The 25,265-nt window shown below is 38.3% G+C and overlaps 1 protein-coding gene across 3 annotated transcripts in view; it reads left to right on the top strand.

Annotated features, from left to right (window-relative positions):
- LRGUK (leucine rich repeats and guanylate kinase domain containing) overlaps window positions 1-15,639 on the top strand; it is a 130,082-nt gene extending 114,443 nt beyond the window's left edge. For 2 of the 3 annotated variants that reach the window (XM_004272178.3, XM_033432421.2), the window contains exon 20: window positions 3,993-14,488. In XM_004272178.3, the coding sequence (XP_004272226.1) occupies window positions 3,993-4,123 (131 nt within the window). In that variant the 3' untranslated portion in view covers window positions 4,124-14,488. Of the gene's footprint in view, window positions 1-3,992 lie in introns of all 3 variants that reach the window. The other variant, XM_033432422.2, reaches the window with a different exon arrangement.
- Window positions 15,640-25,265: the final 9,626 nt, after the last annotated feature.

Here is a 25,265-nt window from a genome sequence, read left to right as displayed (position 1 = left end):
TCACTTCGGGGTCTACAACCACAGTGAGCCACATGCAAGGCCGCACAGGGCAAAGGAAGGAGAAGGCTTCTTATAGAGGGAAAGGGAATTGGAGAGCTTTAGTAAACCAAGAGTCTATGGCTTTTCATTGACTGAGTCCTTGCCAGGAAAGAAGAGGAGACGTCTTCCTTTGGGGCTCTGCTATGGTCGCAGGGCGTGAGAGGCTCCCCCTTCTGGTCTCCCAGCTCCACTTCATGGAGGTTTCTGTTATTAATTTTTTACAAGTCCCAAGACTCAAGTTCCAGGATATAATCCCAAATTCTCAAGTAGACATACTATGTCATCTCACAGGATGTGTGAAGTGTTCTGGGCACTCTTTTAAAGGCTGTGAGCTGCCACTTCAGAGCCTGAGGGAACCCAGGAGCCCTGGGACAGACATGTCCTTAAAGCTCATCATGGTTCTGGCTTCCCACAGGTCGTGTTCCCAGACCTTTCCCATCTCATTTTCTCTCCTCTTCCTGTATCCTTCCTTATAAATGGGATACTTAAGAGTTGAAAACTACATTCCAAACATAGTCTGGCCAGAGCAAAGGGGGGCTGTTACCCGTGGGGCAGGGCTGTGGAAAGAACATTGCATTAGGAATCAGAAGACCTGGGTTTTGGTTCCATTTCTACTATTGTCTGGCTGTACAGTGTTGGGCAAATCAATTAATGTCTGAGCCTTAGGAATAATAATATCCATCCCACAATAATATAGTAATATCCTATATTACTGTAATATATATATATTATAATGTAATACATAATATAATAATACAGGACCAGCAAGGTGGGGTATGGTGTAAGTAAGAAGTAAAGTGCTGGATATCTGCTAGGTATTACGATTGTAAATTTTTATACACATAAAAGATTGTGGTTGTTTTCTGCTGGGATGGTTTCTGGAGATTTATTTCATGTGAATGGGCCAGGTTTTCCTGTTTCTTTATGTGCATTGTGATCCCGTGTTGAAAATTGGGCATTTGAAAAAGCAGCTACCTCTCCCAGGACGTGGACTGGCTCCGTGCGGGAGACGCCCTTCGCTGACTGGTGGGGCATGTTCTGAGCCCAGGGTCAGTCCAGTGTGAAGGCTCAGGGTCTTTTCAGTCCCTTTCTGGGCGTGCCCTTTCCCTAACCTCTGTGTGTGCTTTTCCCCAGTTCCCCAGTATACACAGATGCTTTTAAATGAATGTATTAATTGCCCTAAGCATCTTTCTCCTGCTTTTTCTTGGAGCCTTTGCTGTTCTGTGGTGTTCCTCAAGTAAGAATCTCTTGTCCCAGGCGTCTTTAGGTCTGTGCCTCCTCAGGGTTTTTCAGGAGCCCGGCCCGCTGCTTCCTATAGCTTCCTCTAGCCTGAGATCCCAGCTGTGCCACTTCTAGCCATCTGGGCTATGAGTTAGGTGACACAGAGGCCAATCAGGCTGCTGCTAGATGGGCTCTCAGGAGGGAACTGGGAGCCAGGCCCCTCTTCCCCCAAACTGTACTTCAGCCCCTTGGGAGGGGGAGGGGCAAAGGTGAGTAAAAACATGAGATTTCTTACCCTTGCTAATGTGGTTTTTTCATGGTTGGGCGTTCACTTGGTTGCTGTAGATCATTGACTGATTTCCAGAGCTCCTATTAAGTTACTTTAGCTAGTCTCTAGTTTTTTGTTTTTTGGGTTTTTTTGCAGTACGTGGGCCTCGCACTGTTGTGGCCTCTCCCGTTGCGGAGCACAGGCTCCGGACGCGCAGGCTCAGCGGCCATGACTCACGGGCCCAGCCGCTCTGCGGCATGTGGGATCTTCCCAGACCGGGGTACGAACCCGTGTCCCCAGCATCGGCAGGCGGACTCTCAACCACTGCACCACCAGGGATGCCCTCTAGTTTTTCTTTTAATGTTTCCCTGGGAGAACAGGGGCCTGGAGCTTCCTAACCTGCCATCTTGCCAACATCTTTCTGTGGTGATTTTCTCAGAAATCACATCATACTACTAGCTCTCGGTCAGTTAAACCCACATTTTTTTTTTTCATACGAACTGCCAAACCAAGTTTATATCATCCAGTATATGTGCTGTTGATTTTTTTTTTTACATAAATGCAACTTTCATCTTCAGCTTTTTATCCTTTTGGTTTCAGCCCCACATTCCAACTTGATTAGATCATTTGGGGTCTTGATTCATCTTCCATATTTACTACTTTATAAATTTCTATTCAGCCAGCAAACATGCCACCTATGCCTTTGTCATTGTTGCTGTCAACATTGGGACCCAGGACTTGGCTAAGAGAAACATCCTGTGACAAGTCTTTGGACACTGACTTCCAGGGAGAGTCTACCTGCTTTGTGACGCTTACTCACATCTCTCTAGTGCATTCACACAAGAAACTGCGATGCGTGCCTTGCATTATATCAGTCGTATTTTCTAACTCAGAGGTCAGCAAGCTTTCTGTAAAGAACCAGACAGTAAATGCTTTTGGCTTTGTGGACAACATAGACTTTTTTGCAACCACTCAACCCTACCATTGCAGTGTGAGAACAGCCATAGGCAATATGTAAATGAATGGGCATGGGCTGGTTTCCATTCAACTTTATTTACTAAAATGGGCTGCAGACCAGATTTGTCCTATGTGCTATAGGTTGTTGACCCCTGCATAAGTAATAGGGAAATTAAGTTAATTTGAAATAATTTTTCTTTGCAAATCCCTTCCAACACTTATCACTCACTACAGTTCTTTCTGAATGCACAAACCATTTCTTTAATAAACTGGAATTTGCTGAGGTTTAAAGTCAGGTGTGCCGGTTTGTAGATCTTTATTTCCATTTTTTTAAATGGCAATATTATTTGCCTCCAGTACTTTTCTCATTGCAATGAATTCTCAAAGACCAGACACTCTAAAATTACTTCTGTCAGTTATTTCAGCACCCTGGGAGGTAGCTTACCTGGGTGTGGACAAGGGAACTGATGTAGAAGGGAGCCCTGTTCTTCTGTTGTCTTCTTTCTTCTTCGGGGCCTTTATTTGCTTAAGATATTTTTGTTACCCTTTCCAGCTTAAAAAAATATCTCCATGATGAAAAAAAAGTAGAAAATAAGGAGGAACCTTTTCTTTTTTCTTTTTTTTGGCTGCACCGCATGTGGGGATCTTAGTTCCCCAACCAGGGTTCGAACCCACGCCCCCTGCAGTTGGAAGCGTGGAGTCGTAACCACTGGACCACCAGGGAAGTCCCTTTTATCTTTTTTTGTCCTCTGTTAACAGGATCTCATCTTCTCAAGGAGTATGCCATTCTTGCTCTAAATATACCTTAAAAAGGTCCATTTTGCCTTTAACATTTTGGATTGCATTGGTTTGTTTAATAAGCTGCGTCTTCCCGATCTTATAGGTCACTCCATTTTGCTCACTTCCTGTAGAATCCTCTGCCTCACTCTCTCAATCCCTCCTACACTGATTTCTCCCCACTGAGAATTCGGCTTCCTCTGTGGACACTATGCTTCCACCTTCAGTCTCATCTTCCAAACTCCTCTTGCTTCCATAGTCCCCAGAGGAACCTAGCTCTGTGGTTCATCCTTGGTGTCTTCCTCCTTGGTTAACAAGCCAGTCTTAAAGGGCACTAGATGAGTTTTCTCTAGGAAGGACTTCAGAGTGTGTGTTTGTGTCTGTGCTAAGTCTACTCACATATGATTGAAAAGGAATATTGTGCAGGGCATTATTACAGAGGGTATGAATGAGCAGGGTAGAAGAGTAGCATAGGAATTGCTTGCTGTAGCAACCTTCTGGTCATTGGGCAAGTCTACCCAGCCCAAGGTTTGTCCAACCACGCACATGATATATTCTCAACCTCATCCCTTATTTTTCTTATTTGGGTGTCATTTATTTCTTATAGTTTGTTATGAATGAATTCTGAAAGTTATTCTGGTTCTTACATCATGCAATGTTTATTTTCTTTGTTTAGTGTACCAAGGGGTTAACTATACATACCGTATCTTTTTTTCTTAATGTTTTACAGCACTACATAAACAGGTATTTCCATGTGGAAAAGGGTCTCTCCAACACAGAAGACACATGATCTCAAGCATCAGTCGCCCAGGTTCCAACACCAAACCCACCCTCCCTCCGATCCCTCAGGGCCGCAAGTAGACCCGTACCTGACATTTGATCTTAACATGGAAAACTTGCTCTGATCATGTCCAGTCCCTTTGTCTCCCCTGGCCATGGATCCTGGCTATTCCTCACTCAACCAACTACCTACAAAAGAATGTTCTATATGCCTTAATTCTCTCAGTTTCTTTTGTGATTCTCTGAATAGTGTCTATCTTTTTAAAATGTAAGTTATTCTTAGCTTTTATAAATGGAATTTCAGTTTTTCCCACAGCTATGAATGAATTTTCTAGCTGTTTCCTGCTCTGAAATATCAGATGGCAAAATCTCCCAAGATCTCTGCCTTGCTACATGCATAGTGATTGTGGGATAAAGACAATGAAGATTGTGCTCTTAAAATTTCAATGCGTCCATTTATAGCATTAGTGTATACTTTACAGGATTGAAATATTTTGTTCTTCTCATTATGAAAAAATTATGGAGTTCCATTTAACTTCTGACCAACATGATACCTCAAATTCCTTTAGCAATATGAAGAAATAAATCAGGTATTTCTTTTAGTTCACCCTTTTTTGACTCTGATTATGAAAGGTTTATAAGCAATTTTCATTGTCTTTGTGGTTTCACTTCCTGCCATCTGCAGAAGAAAAATTGAGCAGTTATAGGCGAGGCTGGTGTTCGGCTGATTTGTGTGAACGAGACTATGCTGGTTGTTAAAACACTGAAATGTACCCGTTTGGATGGGTAAATGGTCTTTCCTCTGAATCCTCTGTGCATGGTGATTCATGGGAACAAGAGCCTTCCCATAGTACGGCACTAATTGTTAAATATTTTAAATATCAAAATACTCTAATGCTTTCCTTTTTAAAAAATATCAAAACTTCCTTTGATAATCCCCTTTCCCGTAACTCATATTTGGATGTAACACGATTTGCTGTTGGCTCCTATCTTCCACCTAGCCCTGTTCTCAGCAGGAGCTGGTTAAAGTTCTTTTCTTGGGGTGGGTAGGAGAGGCTGGGAGGGGGAATGTGGAGGAGAGTACAAGGCTGAGCCGGAGAAGGGAGGCAATGCTCTCTGGAAAAGTAGGGGTGCAGAGAGTGGGTTGCTGTGCCCCAAGGATTCACCAGCATCATCTCATCTTTTTAAAAGTTATTATAAAATATTTTAGACACAAGGGAAGATATAAAAATAATAGTTTCAATTTCAAACAATATGGAAGAGATGCTTTTAAAAAACAATTTCTCCTACTAAGCACAGCTAAAAGCATAGAAATTATATATAAAACAAAGGTAAGATTGAGAGTTAGAAGGAAGAAGGCAGACCACCTGAGGACCCTGGGACCTGAGTAATGACATAATGGTAATTTCCCTGGGTCTCCTTTTGCCTTAGTTATCCTAAACTGGGTGCTGGAGAAGCTAAAACCCCAAAACACTAATGATACAGACAACAAATTTTCCAACAAAGAGCCTGCTCCTTCTAGCTAAAAGACTAGGAAAGGAGCAGACTAGCAACACAGAAACCTTTTAGACAAGGACTGCTTTACTCCAGCTAAATACTGTGAATAAAATTCTGGCCCCATCCTTTTTCTCACCCTTGTTAGCAAAGGCTTCCACACTTTTCTAGCTATAACAATGTTCCCCTTCTCTTCCCTGATGTGATAGTATCAGGGAAATTTTTGTGGAGAGCCAGGATGTTTACCACCACCCAGTGTTAATAAGAACCCCCTCTCAGAGTATCATTGAAGGCTACTTAGGGACCTAGACTGCCATTCCTCACCTGGTAGTAATGACGCACCTTTTCCCCTTCCCATCAGGTGGTGTCAGAGGTCTTGTGGAGGTCCAGCACCTTCACCACTGACCTGTCTCCTTGCAGTGTCAATGGAGGCCATGTGAGGACCTAAACTTCCACACCCACTCAGCATTAATACAGCATCATTCCCACTTTTCCCATCCTAAGTGTCAAGAGAGGCCAAGTGGAGAACTTAGACTTCTACCTCCACCTGGCAGTAATGACTCAGTGCTCTCTCCCCAACTGGCATGGTGTCAGAGAAGGTCAACTAAACAGAAGGTTTAAATAAGATCCAGAGTCTCATACTATCCAAAATGTCTAAGATATAATAATAAAAAAATACTTAACAAGAGTAAGGAAAACCTTAACTTAAATGAGAAAAGTCAATCAACATATGCCAACACAGAGGTGAAACAGATCTTGGAATTATCTGACAAGGATTTTAAAGCAGCTGTGATGAAGATGTTTCAACAAGCAATTATGCACATGACTGAAACAACTGAAAAAGAGACACAATCTTAGCAAAGAAATAGTCTTGAAAAGAAATAGAAGATATAAAGAAGAAACAAATGGAACTTTTAGAACTGAAATTGCAATAACTGAAATTTTAAAACTTACTGGATGGACTCAACAGTAAAATGGAGAGGTCAGAAGACAAAAATCAGTGAACTCGAAGACAGAGCAATTTTAGTTACCTAATCTGAACAACAGAGAGACAATAGACTGAAAAATAAAATGAGCTCCAAGGACATGTAGGACTATATGAAAAGATCTAATGCTTATGTCATCAGAGATCCAGAAGAACAAAAAAGAGTATGGGGCTAAAAAATTATTACTGAAAATTGCCCCAATTTTGCAAAAGCCAAAACCCTACAAATTCAAGAAGATGATGAATCCCAGACAGGAAAAACCCAAATAAATCTGCAACAAGACACATAATCAAACTTTGTCAAAAAGACAAAGAAAAATATCTCAAAGCAGCAAGAGAGAAACAATATCTTAATTATAAGGAAAAAACAAATCAAGTGATAGCATATTTCTCATCAGAAACTATAATACTGCCAGAAACCACAGAAATGGAACAACATTTTCTAGTCCTAAGAGAAAAAAACCTGTCAATCTGGAATTCTCTATTCAGTAAAAATGTCCTTCAGGAATGAAGGAGGAAATCAAGACATTCTCAGGTGAAGGAAAACTAAGAGAATATATTGACAGCAGACCTAGCCTAAAAGAATGGCCCAAAAAAAAAAAAATTCTTGAAACAGAATGAAAATGATAAAAGAAGGTAATTTGAAACATAAAGAAAAAAGAACAGTGGAAATAGTGAAAATATGGATAAATACAATAGAAGTTCCTCCTCATCTTGAGTTCTCTAAATTATGTTTGATGGTTGAGCAAAAATTATAACGTTGTCTGATGTGGTTCTTGATATATGTAAAAGGTATATATAATTTAAGGCAATTATAAACAGGAGTAAAGGGACTTAAAAGGAGGTAAGCTTTCTACATTTCACTCAAACGGTTAAAATGTCAACACCGGGAGACAGTGATAAGTCATATATGAATAATATAATACCTAGGATACCACTAAAAAAGCTACTTTGTGAGATACACTCAAGAGCACTATAGATAAATAAAAATGGAATTTTAAAAATGTTCAAGTGACACGTAGGAAGTCAGGAAATAGAAAACAGAGAACCAAAAAACTAAACAAAATACCAAAAGCAGCCTTAAGCTCTACCATACCAACAGTTACATTAGAGTAAATGGTCTAGATACACCAATTAAAAGGCAGAGGTTGGCAGAGGGGATTAAAAAAACATGACCAAGTTATATCATTGCTACAAGAAATTCACTTGAAACTTAACAACATAGGTTGAAAATAAAAGAATGGAAAAGTGTTTGCATATATCATGCAACCATTATCAGAAGAAAGGAAGAGTGGTAATATTTGTATCAGATAAAGTAGGCTTCAGAGAAAAAAAAATTACAAGATATAGAGATACATTATATAAGGATAAAAGGGTCAGTCCACCAAGAAAACGTAACGTGATTAACTATGTATGCGCTAAAGAACAGAACTACAAAACGTGAAGCAAAAACTGACAGAACCGAAAGGAGAAACAGTTGTATATTTCAACATCTCTTTCTCAACAGTTGATAGAACAATTAGACAAAACCTCCGAGAGTATATAATAATTCAACAACATCATCAACCAGTAGGATTTAATTGACATTTATAGAACGTTCCAGTCCAGTGACAGCCCAATAAACATTCTTTTCAAGAGTGTTTCATGAATGTTCTCATGGAACATTAGCCAAGACAGACCATACCCTGGACCATGAAAGAAACCTAACAAATTTAAAAGAATTCAAATCATACAAAGTATGTTCTCTGACCACAATGGAATCAAACTAGAAATTAATAACAGATAATAGAAAAGTCTCCAAACATCTGGAAATGAAACAACACAGTCTTAAATAATCTTTGGGCCTAGGAGAATTAAAGAGAGATCTATGGTCTCAAGGGAATTTAAAAATACATGAAACTATATGGTAGTTCTATTTATTACTCAGCTATAAAAAGAAACAAAATTGAGTTATTTGTAGTGAGGTGGATGGACCTAGAGTCTGTCATACAGAGTGAAGTAAGTCAGAAAGAGAAAAACAAATACCGTATGCTAACACATATATATGGAATCTAAAAAACAAAAAAAAAGGTCATTAAGAACCTAGGGGCAGGATGGGAATAAAGATGCAGACCTATTAGAAAATGGATTTGAGGACACAGGGAGGGGGAAGGGTAAGCTGGGACAAAGTGAGAGTATCATGGACATATACACTACCAAATGTAAAATAGCTAGCTAGTGGGAAGCAGCTGCATAGGACAGGGAGATCAGCTCGTTGCTTTGTGACTACCTAGAGGGGTGGGGTAGGGAGGGTAGGAGGGAGGCTCAAGAGGGAGGGGATATGGGGATATATGTATGCATATAGCTGATTCACTTTGTTATAAGGCAGAAACTAACACACCATTGTAAAGCAATTATACTCCAATAAAGATGTTAAAAAAAAAAAAAGAAACTGAAGAGGAGGATTCTTAAATCAATAAGCTCCTACCTCAAGAACCTGGGAAATAAAAATAAACCCAAAATAAGCAGAAAGAAACAACACAGAGCAAAAATCATTGAAAATGAAAACATAAAAGGAATAGAGAAAAAGCAGTAAAACAAAAAGCTAGTTCTTAGAAAAGATCAATAAAATTGACAACCTCTCTCTGGTTAAACTGACAGAAAAAAGAGAAGACACAAATTACCAATATTATAAGTGAAATGGGATGAAACTTCAGATTCTGCAGGCATCAAAAGGATAATAGGGAATACTACAAACAATTCTACACACACAAATTTGACAACTTAGATGGAATGGACCAATTCCTCAAAAACAAACTACCACAACTCACACAGTATGAGATAGATCATTTGAGTAACCCTATAAATATTGATGTATTATGGGAATTGAATAATTAAATTGAATTAAAGTATTCATAATTATGAAAAAGAAATCTCCAGGCCCAGATGCTTTCACTGGAGAATTTTACCAAATGTTTACAAAAGAATTCATACCAATTCTACATAATCTCTTTTAGAAAATGAAAAAGGAAGGAACAGTTCCCAACTTATTTTCTGAGGCAAATATTACTCTGATACCAAAGTCAGACAGATGGTACAAAAAAAGAAAACTGCAAACCAGTATCACTCATGAATAGATGCAAAAAATCCTTTAAAAATTTCAGCAAATAAAATTCAGCACTACATAAAACGAATTATACACCATGACCAAGTAGAGTTTAACCCAGAGATGCTGATTCACTAATTGAAATCAACCAATGTAATCTACCATAATAACAGGCAAAGAAGAAAATTTACATGATCAGATCAATTAATGCAGAAAAACTATTTAACAAAGATTAACACCCATTCATGATAAAAATCTAGGAATAGAGACTTTCTTCTATTTGATAAAGACTTTGGTACATGTCTCTATCTCTAAACAATATACACTTTTGTTCACCATGACTTTAAACTTTATTTTATACTGTATATATTCATCAATTAACTTTTTCTCAACTTTATGTTTATGGGTTTAATCCATGAACATTGTGTTGGTCTAGTTTTAAGGTTTCTCACTGCTGTGTACTATTCCACTGTAAGAATGTACCACAATGTATCCACTTTCCTCTTGATGAATGCTAAATTTGTTTTCAGTTTTTTTTCTACTATAAAAGGTGCAGCTGAAAAAATTCTTCTATAGGAGTGGAATTGCTGTGTTATAGGTATACAAATCTTTAACTTTACCAGATATTGGTTACTTTGCTATGCCCTCACAAATATGTAAGAGTTTTTATTTTTCTACATCTTCAGCAACGAGTGGAATTGACAATCTTTTTATTTCTAATCCAATAGCTGTTAATGTAAACTCATTGTGGTACTTTGGGTTTCTCCAAAGTTGAACTTTTTTTTTTTTTTTCTTGCAGTAAGCAGGCCTCTCTCACTGTGTGGCCTCTCCCGTTGTGGAGCACAGGCTCCGGACGCGCAGGCTCAGCGGCCATGGCTCACGGGCCCAGCCGCTCCGTGGCATGTGGGATCTTCCCAGACCGGGGCACGAACCCATGTCCCCTGCATCGGCAGGCGGACTCTCAACCACTGCGCCACCAGGGAAGCCTGAAAGTTGAACATTTTTTATAAGATTAGTGGCCATTTATGGCTCATCTTCTGTGAGTTGCCTATTTATATGTTTTGTCTAGTTTTAAATTGGGTTATTATCTTTTTCTTACCAATTTGCAGGATTTATTTATATATTCTGGTTATTAATTCTTTAGTTATATGAATTGCACATCTTTTCAAAGGCTGTGTCTTTTCACCTTTTAAAAATGTTATATTTTAATGAGTAAAAGTTATTAATATGGCCAAATTTTTCAAACTTTTTCTTGATAGCTTGTGCTTTTTTATGTCTTATGTGTTCCTTCCCTATGCCATAGTCATAACTATAGTCTCTTAGATATTATTCTAAATGCTTTGTACAAAAAAGTTTTGCCTTCCCAATTTAGGTCTATACTCTACCTGCAATAGAGCTTTGTGTATGCTCTGAGGTAGGACTTAATTTTTTTCTAGTTGTTACACCTCTTTTTCTCTCTAATCTGTAAGACCTTGTCTCTCATATTATTTCTATAAATGTTTGGGTCTGTTTCTGGGTTCTCTGCTCTATGTTACTGTTTTATTTACTATACATTTATAATAAGACTTACAACCTGGTAGGACAAGTTATGCCCTTTGGTTTTCTTCAAAATTATCATGACTGTTATTCACATTTTGCTTTCCAAGTAATTTTAGACATTATCAAACTTGCAAATGCCTTATTTAAAGTTAGTTAGAATTACATTTAGTTCATAAATTTGAGGAAGCTTGTTTTCTTTATGATATTGAATCTCCCCTTCTCTAAACATGCTCCCTTTTGTACGTTTTCTTTAATTCCTTTAATAAATTTGTATACTTTTCTCCATAAAGGATATATGTATCTTTAGTGAGGTTTATTCCTAGGTACCTTTTATTTTGGTTATTTTAAGTGGAATATTCTTTAAGATTATATTTTCTGTGACTGGTGTATGGAATGCAATTCATTTCTATAATTATCATGTGTATTATATATTCTGACAATATATTTGCAGATTATTTCAGGATTCCATGCAAATATCATAAAAAATGACAATTTTTCCCCCTTTCTTTACATTCCTATTATTATTCTGTTTTTAAAATTTCATTTCATTATTTTTTCTTTTAAAAACTTACCTGGAGAGAACTTCCAATACAATGTTGAGTAGAAACAATGATAGTGGACATCCTTGTCTCACTTTTGATTTTAAAAAGAATATTTCTAATGTTTCACTGTTAAGTGTGAAATTTGCTGTAGATTTTTGGCAGATAATCTTTGGAAAAAATTTTTCATTTAATTCCTGGCTTACCATGAGTTTTACAATGAAAGAGTATTGAAAGGAAGGTGTTTTCTTTGTAGGGTACAAAAATTTGAGGTATATATTAATTCAATCATATTATTGTATTATTTGAACTGTTATTTTCTTTTTTTTTTAAATTAATTTATTTTTGGCTGCACTGGGTCTTTGTTGCTGCACGTGGGCTTTCTTTAGTTGTGGTGAGTGGGGGCTACTCTTCGTTGAGGACTGCAGGCTCATTGTGGTGGCTTCTCTTGTTGCTGAGCACGGGCTCTAGGTGCGGGGGCTTCGGTAGTTGTCGCACGCAGGCTCAGTAGTTGTGGCGCGCGGGCTCTAGAGCACAGACTCAGTAGTTGTGGCACATGGGCTTAGTTTCTCTGCGGCCTGTGGGATCTTCCCGGACCAGGGCTCGAACCCATGTCCCCTGCGTTGGCAGGTGGATTTTTAACCATTGTGCCACCAGGGAAGTCCCCGAACTGTTATTTTCTTAGTTTGTTTTTTTTTTTCTACTTACTCATACTGAAATGTTAAAAAAAACACCCTCTCACTATGATTGGGTTTCCCTCCCCTTCCCTCCCCTCCCCTCCCCTCCCCTTCCCTTCCTTTCCCTTCCCTTTCCTCCTTCCTTCTTTCCTTTCTTCTTTCTCCTTCCTCCCTTCCCAGATTACCTGCTGACTGTGGAAAAGTTAGTGGTACATAGAAAACATGCTTACCGGGCCTTCCCTGGTGGTGCAGTGGTTAAGAATCCACCTGCCAATGCAGGGGATATGGGTTCGAGCCCTGGTCTGGGAAGATCCCACATGCCTCGGAGCAACTAAGCCCGTGCACCACAATTACTGAGCCTGCCCTCTAGAGCCCACGAGCCACAACTACTGAGACCATGCACCACAGCTGCTGAAGCCTGTGCACCCCAGAGCCCGTGCTCTGCAACAAGAGAAGCCACCGCAATGAGAAGCCCGTGCACCACAATGAAGACCCAACGCAGCAAAAAAAAAAAAAAAAAAAAAAAAGCATGCTTACAGAAGCATCAAAAGTAAACATCACACAAATTTTAAAAAAAGCAGTAGGGTAGTGATTTTATAATCAGACAAAATAAGAGGTCAAGATGAAAATCATTAAATGATACATAAAACACCCTTTTACATTAAAACAGGTGCATCCCATTACAAAGGTATAACAGTCATGAACGCTTAGGAATTGGATCATATAACATCAAAGTATATAAAGCAAAAAAATGTTAGAAATGTAAATTGCTTTCTATCTAAAGTGCTCTCATCCATAAACCTAGGATTATAACAGGATTGCCTGTTAGGATTTTTTTTGATGATTAAGCTGGATGATGTGTGTATGTAGTGAGTACAAATACCTCAGGCCACAAACTCTTAATTTTAAGCTCAAATCCAAAGTGAAAGAAATTTAATCTTATTCCCTATCAATTCAGGACAATCTCAATCAATTCTGTTGCCTCTCTCTTGCTTTTAACCTGGGATTTCATCCAACTTCTAAGGGTTTACGGAGTTTTAAGGCATCAGCGGGAGGCATCTGGTTCCTGCACTAATGAGAAATTCTTGGGTCTTGCCTACTCTCCAGGGACCATGCCTATAGCTGCTGACACATCCCTATTATTTTGACCACTCCAGGTATGTTGACTTTTTGTTTTTAATGTAACTTTGATTCTCTTTGTGAAAGCACATAAGAAACCAACTGCTCTGCTGTGCCAGTCTGGGTCAAGGGGTCTGTCTTAGTCCCTCTCTGCCTTGACACCCTTGCAGTCTTCTTTCTTTGCTGAGTTCCCAGAACATGGATATATTGGGAGCTCAGTCAGCTGGCTGCCTGGTAGAGCTCCGTATGGGAAGCCAAACAGTGGACCCCTGCTCTTCAGGTCCCACATTCAAGTAAGATTTCTATTGTATCCTAGACCTTGAAGTTATCTGTGGAGTAATGGTTCTCAACTGGATTGGCAAATCACTCTTTCCGTAAGTTTAAAAAACACCAGTGTCCAGGCTCCATCCCAAGCCAATTAAATAAGGATCTGTGGGGATGGGGGCTAAGGCATTGTATTTTTTTAAAGTTCCCAGAGTGATTCAATTGGATAGCCAGGATCAAGAGCCACTGCTCCTGGAAGATAGAGTGGGGGCTTTTCTAGAATGATTTTATCGATTTTTTTGTTGTTGTTGTCTTCAGCAGATGACTGACCATCTCACCACACCCTTATTAGCATAAACTATATTATAATTTTTTAATGTTTATATTTTTTAATTTTTATTTTATTGAAGTATAGTTGACTTACAATGTTTTAGGTGTGCAGCAAAGTGATTCAGTTGTACATATGTATAAAAATATATGTATTCTTTTTCAGATTCTTTTCTATTATAGGTCATTACAAGATATTGAATATAGTTCCCTGTGCTATACAGTAAGTCCTCATCATTTCTTTTATATATAGTAGTATGTATCTGTTAATCCCAAATTCCAAATTTATCCCACCCCCCAACTTTCCCCTTTGGTAACCATAAATTTGTTTTCTATGTCTGAGTCTATTTCTGTTTTGTAAATAAGTTTATTTGTATCATTTTTTTTTAGATTCCACATATAAATTGTATCATATGATATTTGTCTTTGACTTACTTCACGTAGTGCAATAATCTCTATAGGTCCATCCACGTTGCTGCAAATGGCATTCTTTCTTTTTTTTATGGCTGAGTAGCATTCCATTGTATGTACGTACCACATCTTTATCCATTCATCTGTTGATGAACATTTAGATTGCTTCCATGTCTTGGCTATTGTAAACAGTGCTGCTTTGAACATTGGGGTACATGCATCTTTTTGAATTAGAGTTTTCTCCGGATATATGCCCAGGAGTGGGATTGCTGGATAACATGGTAACTCTATTTTAGTTTTTTAAGAAACTTCCATACTGTTCTGCATAGAGGCTGCACCAGTTTACACTCCCACATAATTGTTTATCATTACTAATTTGATAGTTGAAAAATGCTATTTTATTGATTAGGTTTAATGTTTCTCATATGCTTATTTTTTATTAGTATTTCCATCTTAGTGAACTGTTGGTTCATATCTTTATTACATTTTTATCCTGGGATGTCAGTGTTTTATATTTTTGTGAGAGCTTTGTCTATTAAATATTAAGTATGGGGTCCCCATTTGTTTTAAATATCCATCCCAATTTGTCATTGGTCTGTATTTATTTTAAATAGAGAAGATTTATTTTAAATAGAGAAGATTTTAACTCTGTGTTTTCTTATAAAGCGTTTGCTTATGTATGATCATGAAATCTATTCTCTAAAAGCAGTGCTTGTCCAATAGAGCTTTCGGTGATGATGGAAATATGTAAAAATATCTACATTGTCCAGTATGACTGAGGAGCTGAATTTTTAATTTTACATACTTTTAATTAATTTAGATGTGAATAACTACATGTTACTAGTGGCTACTACATTGAACAGTACAATTCTAAAGGGTTTATCTTCATAGTCTTGGGATTTTTTTTTTTTTTTTGGCTGACAGTTATTTTGAGAGTTCTTTTATAAGTTCTAGTTTTGGTGGATTATAATGAAGAAATGAAAATATGGCTTTTGTAATTTATATTTTTTAAACTTATGCCTTGGCATGTGCTGAATTTTAAAAAATCATCAATGGGATTGAAAAGAAAGTCTATGGTATAAAATTTTGCTACATCTACTAATTCAATTTTTCTAATTACATTATTAAAACTATCTACATATATCCTCTTTTTTTTCAAGTTTGGACTTCTACTCATCTTTTTTTTAAAGTAATTTTTATTGGAGTATAGTTGCTTTACAATGTTGTGTTCGTTTCTGCTGTACAGCACAGTGAATCAGCTATATGTATACATATATACCCTCTTTTTTGGATTTCTTTCCCATTTAGGTCACCACAGAGCACTGAGTAGAGTTTCCTGTGCTATACAGTAGGTTCTCATTAGTTATCTATTTTATACATAGTAGTGTCAATCCCAGTCTCCCAATACACCCCACTCCTTCCTTCCCTCCTTGGTATCCATTCGTTTGTCCTCTACATCTGTGTCTGTATTTCTGCTTTGCAAATAAGTTCATCTGTACCATTTTTCTAGATTCCACATATAAGCGATATTATACAACATTTGTTTTTCTCTTTCTGACTTACTTCACTCTGTATGACAGTCTCTAGGTCTCTCCACATCTCTGCAAATGGCACAATTTCGTCCCTTTTTATGGCTGAGTAAATATATCCTCTTATTTTTATCAATTTGCTCTGTCATAAACGATCTTGGTGTTATAGTATCTCACTGTATTTATGTTTTCTGTCTCTTCTTACATATCAAATAGTTTTTCGCTATAAAAATGTTTTTCCTTTATTTTGTTTGCTTTTTTATAGTTTTTTAGTTTTCTTGCTATTTAGATTTTGATGTTATGTTAACCAGCTCATAAATGCTCAGGACTATTATTTCATAATTATGGATTTCACCTTGTTTCAATATAAAAGGGTCCTAAAAGAGTCCTTTTTGTTTCATCGAATCCTTTTTGCTTTGAACTTTCCTTTGGTAAGATCAGTGTCACCTCTGCTTATTTCTATTTGCCTGACACATTTTGTGCTATCCTCTTACTCTTATTCTTTCCATGTGATTTGATTTTGGTCTCACTGTTGTCAGAAACATGCAGTTGGATGTTCTTTTTTAACTCAGTCTGGGTTTCTGCCTTTTACTTCAGTTGTGGAGCAAAACTATTTTTATTTCTTTTTAATACTGATGAGCTCAGTCCTTTTTCTATCGTTTCATCTTAAATTTTGACAGTTTGAGACTCTTTTTTGACCATTTCACTTATTGGTTTATGTCTTTTGCTATATATTTTTTTGTTCTTTTCATTTTATAGTAATTTGGAAGGTATATTTTCCCTACCCTGATGTATATCTTGGAATTTAAAATGTTTGTAGTTCTCCCTGCCTTTTCCATTCCCACAGTTATAAATTTAATTAGGAATTGTAGACTCAGTTTATAGACCCTCACCCCTCTTTCTATTTTCCCCAAATAAATCTTTAAGAGATATTTCGGCTTTATACTCAATACTTAATGTTCTTTTATTTCTCTCTGGACTTTTCAGTAATGTCAGTATTTACTACCAATTCTTTTATATGATTACTTTCTTATTGTCAAATTCTTAATCTAAAAGCCTGAAGGGAGAGTGAGGGAAGGGAAGCATTTCAGAAAATAGTTCTACAGTAATGGAGTAATCTTATTTCTGTATTCTAGTAGGAAAAATAAGAGGTGAGAGCTGACGGAACTCTTTTTACATTTTTAAAATATTTATTCTGCTTTTCCCAGGATATATTTTCTTTCTACTCTCCCAGGATCCTGCACTCAATAAATATTCCAAGACTTTCTATATGAACTTAACTTTAGATTTCATTCCTAGTACCAGTTACTTTTGTTACTGTTATTTTGTTTGGATTTTATAAAGGCAGTGTGTTTCATTTTTTATTGAATGGGAAGTTAGGATAGGTAGCTGGTTATATGTTGCCATATTAACCTGGACATGTACGTTTCAATTTCCAGGAAGCACAAAATTTTCAAAAGTTCATAAAGATGAACATAGGTATGTATGTACGTATATATGGTCTACCACTGCATTCCAAAAAGGTTTGAGGACGTGTACAGTGGTGCATTCAATTCAATCAGATAACACATGAAAAAGTAAGGATATTGAGGCAAACAGAAAAAAGATGATGCTTTGATATGTCAAGTGCAAGCCCTAATTGTTGGAGGAGGGTCACAAAATTAAGCTTCCTAGTAGTCACAGTAAAGAAGGAAGCATGAGCAGTTCCACAGGTTCAAGATTCATGGTGACCTTAAGATAAAGACAAGTAGTTGCCCAGAAGCAGCACAGCCTTTCTTGGTAATGAGACTTGGGGGACATTTCTTTCCTAGTTTTCCCAAAGTGGGTGCTGTCTGAACATGTGGACCACATTCTCCATACCTTACAGGCCTTGAAGAGTCTTGAGTTTGACACAGCTATCTCTTATAATGTCCTGCAATGTAGACTGTGTAATATAAAATCACAATCCCTACCTACCTCATCCCACCCCCAAAAAAGCAATTTTTTGAGAGGCCCTGTCTAAATATGTGGAGAGGCGCTATGATATAATGGTTATTAGTTATGTGAGGCTGTTGTCAGAATTCCTGAATTCAACCCCTGATTCAGCCATTAGCTTGGAGTCTGACCTTAGGCAACTCACTCAAGTCTCCGTCTCTTCCACCGCCGGGCTCAGTCATGGAGGGACTGATGGAGATGTCATTTCACAGACCTGGGGGTGGGGTAGCGGTGTAGGGGCTGTAATGAACCCCGCTGTAATGAGTGAGGTCTCCAGCCTCAAGTCTCCAACCCCCTGTGTTGGGTTTTGGTGGAAAATTAATAATCAAGTGGTAGAAAACTGAAGGAAAAATAAAGTGTTTCCTCTATTCTAACTGATAAATTAGAACTGACTAATTCAATATTCAGTATTTTAATATTTTAAAACTAAGGGCACATTTTTAAATTGATGGCATGGCATAGCCGAGTTGGCAGCATTGTTTTCCTTTCTTGGTGGAATATAAAACGATGGTGTAGAATTTGTAACATCTTAGATTCCATAAAATATGATAGTGATAATTATTGCAAGAGACCAGCTTTTCCTCAGGGGCAGCTAAGGTCTGTTTGTGGGAGTAGGATGGATTCCTCTAAACTTCTGGCAATCTAAGAGGGCCATGGCTGTCCAGTTAGGGCTCTGTCTGAGAAGGTGGTCAGCAGATATATGGTTCTCCCTTTTTTTTTTAATTTTGTTTTTTTGGTTGTGCCAGGTCTTAGTTGTGGTAGGTGGGCTCCTTAGTTGTGGCCCGCGGGCTCCTTAGTTGTGGCATGTGTGCTCCTTAGTTGTGGCCTGCGAACTCTTAGTTGTGGCATGCATGTGGGATCTAGTTTCCTGACCAGGGATCGAACCCGCGTCCCCTGCATTGGGAGGCGGATTCTTAACCATTGCGCCTCCAGGGAAGTCCCTGGTTCTCCCATTTTAAAAAGAAGCCCCACTAGGGCTAACCCTTGCATTAGCCATTTTCCCCAGGTGCCTTATAATGAGAGGAAAGAACTGCATGTACCAGGAAATTCCTTTTGTCAACAGGGAGGATAGTCAAACTACAAAGAAGCATAAGGATACGTAATTAGAAAAAGGTACAGAGTAAGTGGACAGCCTGCAAGGGGCCCCTCTGGGGCCACCTCCCTATGGTTATGTATTATTTCACCAAGCCAGCCCAGACTGTTGAGCGATCATTGCCTGTAGACCATCCCTCTGACTTTTCCCTCTTGTGTGGTAGCATGTTGTTGGCAAGGCTGACCCCAAATCCACTGGGAAGGATATCAGAGACCACTGTGTTTAAGCATTCAGAAACTCACATCAGCACAGGAAGGGCCTACTGTGAATAGCTACACCATCCCAGTCTGGGAAGAAGCTACATCTTCCTTCAGGGGAAGTTCACACCCTCTTCCCCCCAGAACTGTTCATATAAAGTGCTTGTCAAATGATAAATGCTCAATAAATCTTAGCTGTTTTTATTTTTATAAGTACTTTTGGCAACACATGTTTGGAAGATATGAAGAATCTATTAGGGAAAACCAGAAATGCTGCTGTGTTTCATGGTGCCTAGGAATGCTGAGGTGGGGGAGGACCTAAAAATTCCCTTATGGGTTGAGTCATCATGCATCCCAGTTTGCGTGGGGCTGTCCCAGTTTATACCTGTTGTGCCAGCAAAATTCTTAACAGGGCTCCCTTTCGTTCTCAAAAGCATCCTAATGTAGATAATAATTGATATGCTCACGCTATGTGTAGGTCACATGGAGTCAGTCTTTCCATTTCTATTCATACAATGTGAGAAATAAAATAATTTAAATATAGAAAGATTAAAAATTGAATTAGTGAGATACATAAAAGCTTAAGAACAAGAATTTAAAAATCAAAAAATAAGAATAAATAAAAACTAAAATAAGAAAAAAAAATCCATAGTAAAAAGTCTCCATATGGACTTTTCTCCATGGACTTGTTAAATGAAAAACATTTGAGAAAGTGAAACAACTATTTTAAACTAAAAGCTCAAAATAAGTATTTTACAAGTGTTACATTAGGATGTGTAATAATACATTTTAAAAGACAAAATATAGAACACAGAGATTAAATAAACTGCAAAATAGGATAAGAATATAAACAAAACAATACAAATAGAGAAAAACTCACTAAAATAATACATATCTCTGTATATAATACACACATATAGGCTTATATTTATGGAATAGTTTTATATACACACAATATTTATCTCCTTAATAAAACAAATAAGCCAAAAACCAAAAGAGAAATGGGGGGAAAAAATGAAACCTGGGCTGTGACTGAAAGCCACTGAACACCAACACCACCTAGAATTCTGTACTCAGGTGCTTTCTCTCAGTACGGGACTCAAGCAGGGTCCCTGTGGGGGGCAGGAGGTGTGAGGGCACCCAGAGACTGGCCTGACCCTCTTCTCCCAAACCATATCAAACCCCCTACACAAAGACTTCTCATGGCAATGTTGGTGAGATGCTGCATTTTTGCCACTCAGATCTCCAAGTGCATAAGCATCATATATTATGTTCATACTTTTTGGAGAAGTGGTCACATGTGTAAAATCTCTTCCCTGAAGTACCTGCTTAATGAAAACATCCCAATCCCAAACTGTATTGATAGCAAAAGGTGTTGTTTAAAAAGATGATGAAATCAACGCATAAATAACAGCTCCTCCATACGATAATCAGCCGAGCACCAAGACAGAATCTGTGGCGTCACTGCTTCTAAAAAGCAGATGCAGCAGGTTGTGTTGAACGAGAACTATGAAAGGTGAGAGCAACTTGATCCACTAGTTAGAAGGCCTCCATGCAATCACACTGACTCAGCTAAGGTCACATACTTCCTGCTTGCATTTAAGGAGGAGAAAGGTCTGCACTTTTACATTTTCTCCTATTTATTAACATGTGAAAAGCTCCAGGTTTTTTGTTAACCTGGGCAGTTGTTGGCATGAGAGATGAGTTCAGCAATTTGATGAGCTGAATTTCACAGCATGTTAAATTAGAATCCCAGATACTAAAGCCCCAAATCTAATTTTCACCCTAGTTTATAATGTTCTCTTGAAAATTCTATTATCTAATACATACCTCTAATTCTCTAACTCCTATAAGTTATAGTACCTTCCTACCAATTGTAAAATCAGAAGTATTCTCAACTGCCACTGTGGAATATTTAAATTCTTTATTTACTGGATCATTGAGCTTAGGTAGAGATCTAATCTATTCTTCCTGAAATTACAGTACTTGTAAATTGTAGCAGAATTCCTGATCTAACTATGAATTCTGCCAAATGAAGATCTGTTTCTTGGGCCAATAATTTTACCTAAATAATAACTCTACTTGCTTGTTTGGGGGGGCAGGTCCTTAAAAACCCAGTCAATATATGATTCAGAAAGCTAGACAAAAGAAGGAAAAACAGAAAGGCAAGGTAGCTTTAAGGTGAAGGATGCTGGCTGGTTCTGACGCACATATGAAGGTAAGCTACTGATGAGAACTTGCCTGTAACCCTATCTCGGACACTCTTCCCCCAAATAACCACACTGCTCGCTCCCTCGCCTTTCCAGGTCTTTGCTCACACATCACTGTCTTAGGTCTTTCTGATCAACCCATGTAAAATCTGTCTAAAGCCCCCATCCCCTCACCCCCTTTTCCCTGCTTCATTTGTCTCCCCAGCACTCTCACCATCTAACATTCATTTTCATTATTTATCTTGTTTATTGTCTATTTCCCCTTATTAAATGGAAGCCCCAGGAGGCAGAGCTAACCAGTCCTCAATTTTCAGTTTCCCATTACCTTGTGTTTTCTTCATAGTACATATTGTTTGATGTTGCTATGAAAATACTATCATTCACTTTGTCATCTTCTGAGATTTGCTTTTCTCATTCAACAGTATGTCTTCGAGATTCATCTTTGTTGATGGGTAAAGCTATAGTTCATTCATTCATTACTTTTCCATTTTCTCATTCTCTTGTCAGTGACATTTTTGGTCTTTTCCATTTATTTATTTATTTTTATTTTGCAAAGCAAGCAGCACTATCATGAACAGTCTTGGATTTGTCAGCTGGTACACATGTATAAGAGCTTCTCATTGGGTAGAGCCAGGAGTGGAATTTCTGGGTCCCAGGACAGACATGTTTTCAGCTTTCAAAGATAACATCAAATTCTTTTCCAAGTCAGTTGTACCAATTTACACTCCACATCGGTATATAAAAAGTTCCTGTTGGTATACTTCTTGTCCACACGCCATTTTCTGACTTTTCCGTGTTGGCCTATCTGATGACTGTGACATGATACATCACTCTGGTTTTAGGATGTTATTTCCCTAATTATTAATGAGATTGAGCATCCTTTCATGTTTAGAGGCCAATGGATGTTTTTTATTCTGTGAAATACTGTTGGTGTCTTTTTTTCCTGTTGTTCTGTTCTGCTGTTTGTCTTGTCCTTATTGACTTCAGGAGTTCTTTATAAATGCTGGATAGTCTTTATTTTATATATATATATAGGATATACATATATAACAAATATGTTCTCCTAGTTCGTAGTTTAATATTTCTCCTTTCCTCTTTCCTCCCTCCCTCCCTTCCTTGTTACACTTCCCCCAGAATATCTATGGGTTTGGAACAGGAGGGGGACCCATCCATGTCAGCTCAACCCATCACATTATATAGAAATTTCCAATAGACCCTTCCTTTTAAATTTTCCCATTACTAGCATTTTGGGCAATTTTTCCTAGATAACTTTTTGGAAAGATAGACAACTCCTTTGACATATGAGTTAGTCATTTTCATTTTTAAATTGTGAAAGTACAATAATAATTTTTTTCATTTCTCCGAGTATCCTTTGGAGTTGAACCAATTTCTAATATTCTTCCATAACCTAAACCAACTGACACATAATTTATGGGTAATTACATAATTTATGAGTAATCTGACAGCTGCTATAGCACTTAGCAAATTTTAATTTGTTGGAATTATTTGCATAAATGGTATTTTGAGAGCCAAAATTTTCATTATGTTATTTTTTTACCTTCTCCAAAGCTCTTAATTCTGCATGAAATTTAACATTAAATTTACAAAGATTCTTGTTCTCAGGTTAGGTCTAGACTCTCAGTTGATTATAAGTTCTGTAAGGGTAGGGATTCCGTTGATTTTGCTCACCAATATTCTCCTAGTGGTGGAGTACCATACCTTGCACATTAGTAGCTTGCTCAAAAAATACTTGCCTAATGAATTATGTGAATTACAGAGCCACTAAAACTTGGCCATATGTCTTTAAGAATCTATAATAGAAATGTTCACAGCCTATGGACCAATAAATCTACTTCGAGGTATGTATTCTAAGAAAGGAATCAGATGAAGGCAGACAGATTTATATACAAGGGTGTCCATCACTATTTATAATAAAGTAAGTTTGGAAACTGTTGTTAACTATTGTTAAATATTCAACAATAATGAATTTGTTCAAACAGTTATGGAGCATCTGCGTAATAGAATGACATGAAGTCATTAACACTCCCATTTTCAAAGAATATAAGAACTGCATACAAAATGGTGTGAAGTAAATAAAACGGACATAAAACTGTATATTTAATTATCTGAATTTTAGTATATGGTATCTAGGCATAGAAAACACTAGAAAGAAATATACTAATATTTTTCAGTAGTTGTCTCTGGGTGATGGGGACCACCAATAAGTATAACTGCCGCATTAGACTGTAAGTGCCTTGAAATTAGTTCCAAGGTTTTCCGGGTTGGTATTTTTACAGTTTGGCACAGCACTTGTGAATTGTTGACAGTCAACGATCAATTAGAATAGTACACTTTAGTAAGAATTCTTAATCCTTCATAGTCCATTATCAATAACTTGTTGTTGATCGTGTATTTTTTAATTAATTTTTGGCTGCGTTGGGTCTTCGTTGCTGTGCGCGGGCTTTCTCTAGTTGTGGCGAGTGGGGGCTACTCTTGGTTGCAGCGCGTGGGCTTCTCATTGCAGTGGCTTCTCGTTGCAGAGCACGGGCTCTAGGTGCGCGGGCTTCAGTAGTTGTGGCACGCAGGCTCAGTAGTTGTGGCTCGCGGGCTCTAGAGCGCAGGCTCAGTAGTTGTGGTGCATGGGCTTAGTTGCTCCGCGGCATGTGGGATCTTCCCGGACCAGGGCTCGAACCCATGTCCCCTGCATTGGCAGGCGGATTCTTAACCACTGCGCCACCAGGGAAGCCCTGATGGTGTATTTTTAAGCTTCCTTTATCGTCGTATATTCCTGCCTGCAAAACAAGCCGTTGGCATGCCCCGCCAGCCACATCCACCAAGGGCAGTCTGGGTACTGGAAACGGCAGAGGTGCAGATTTGTCACCAGCACCTTCGAATGCCTGTGATCTGTTTCAGTGAAGGGTGTTTGTGGAATCCATGCTTTAGCTATGTGAAATGAACTCAACATGCGGTATCCACAGCAGAGTGTGTCCATCTGTGATTTGAAATAGATGTATTTTCATTCACTCTTGGTGGGAGATTGTCAAGCACAAGGCACTAAGCATGCTGAGCTCAGATAATTCGTGTCTTCCATAAATTATCTACAGTGGTTCTATTTTGGCTACTTATGGATGATTCAGAGATTTGGGACATGTTTTCATTAAGAAATATTCTGATTTCGTTGACTTACCTGTTGACTGCCAAGATCTGATCCTGTATCAAAACTGTGTGACTCCAGCATTGGCTAGTGTTAGGCCTGATCTTCATGTCTTCCTGGGCTATTCAGTTCTAGGATCACAGTCCTCTTGGCATGAGGGCTGTTGAGGAGCCCTGGCAGAAATGATGAAGAGGGCTTTAGGAAAGTAAGAAGTGTGTTCCAGTTTCCACAGTAGAGCGGCTCCAGAAACAGTGTGATCGCTCTCAGATAAGCTCTTCTAAGATTGGCCGAAATTCCTGTAGCCACTCGGGAAGGAGAAATCCTCCTTCAGGATCTAGAATCAAGGAATTGGCGTGGATGCATCAGCAGGGGCCCCCCAGACCCCACTGGGCACCAGCTGCACCATCCCCAGTCTGGGGGAGGGGGAGTTAATGGCAGGGTGGTTAAGTCCTCTTGGAAGCTAGAAGAATTCCAGGCAGACAGACGGCTCTAAACTGAGCCCCCAGTCCTTCTTCCCAAGGCAGGAGGTACAGGATCTACAACTGCACACATTGTTTCTCTGAGCACTGATCTGCCTCTGCCTCTCCATTCTTTTCCTCCATTAAAAGCCTTTGCCTGGCTCTAAT

The sequence above is a fragment of the Orcinus orca genome, chromosome 9, assembly GCF_937001465.1.
Source record: "Orcinus orca chromosome 9, mOrcOrc1.1, whole genome shotgun sequence".
Lineage (NCBI taxonomy): Eukaryota > Metazoa > Chordata > Mammalia > Artiodactyla > Delphinidae > Orcinus > Orcinus orca.
The sequence above is the reverse complement of the archived record's forward strand: the minus strand, read 5'-3'. Positions and strand labels throughout refer to the sequence as shown.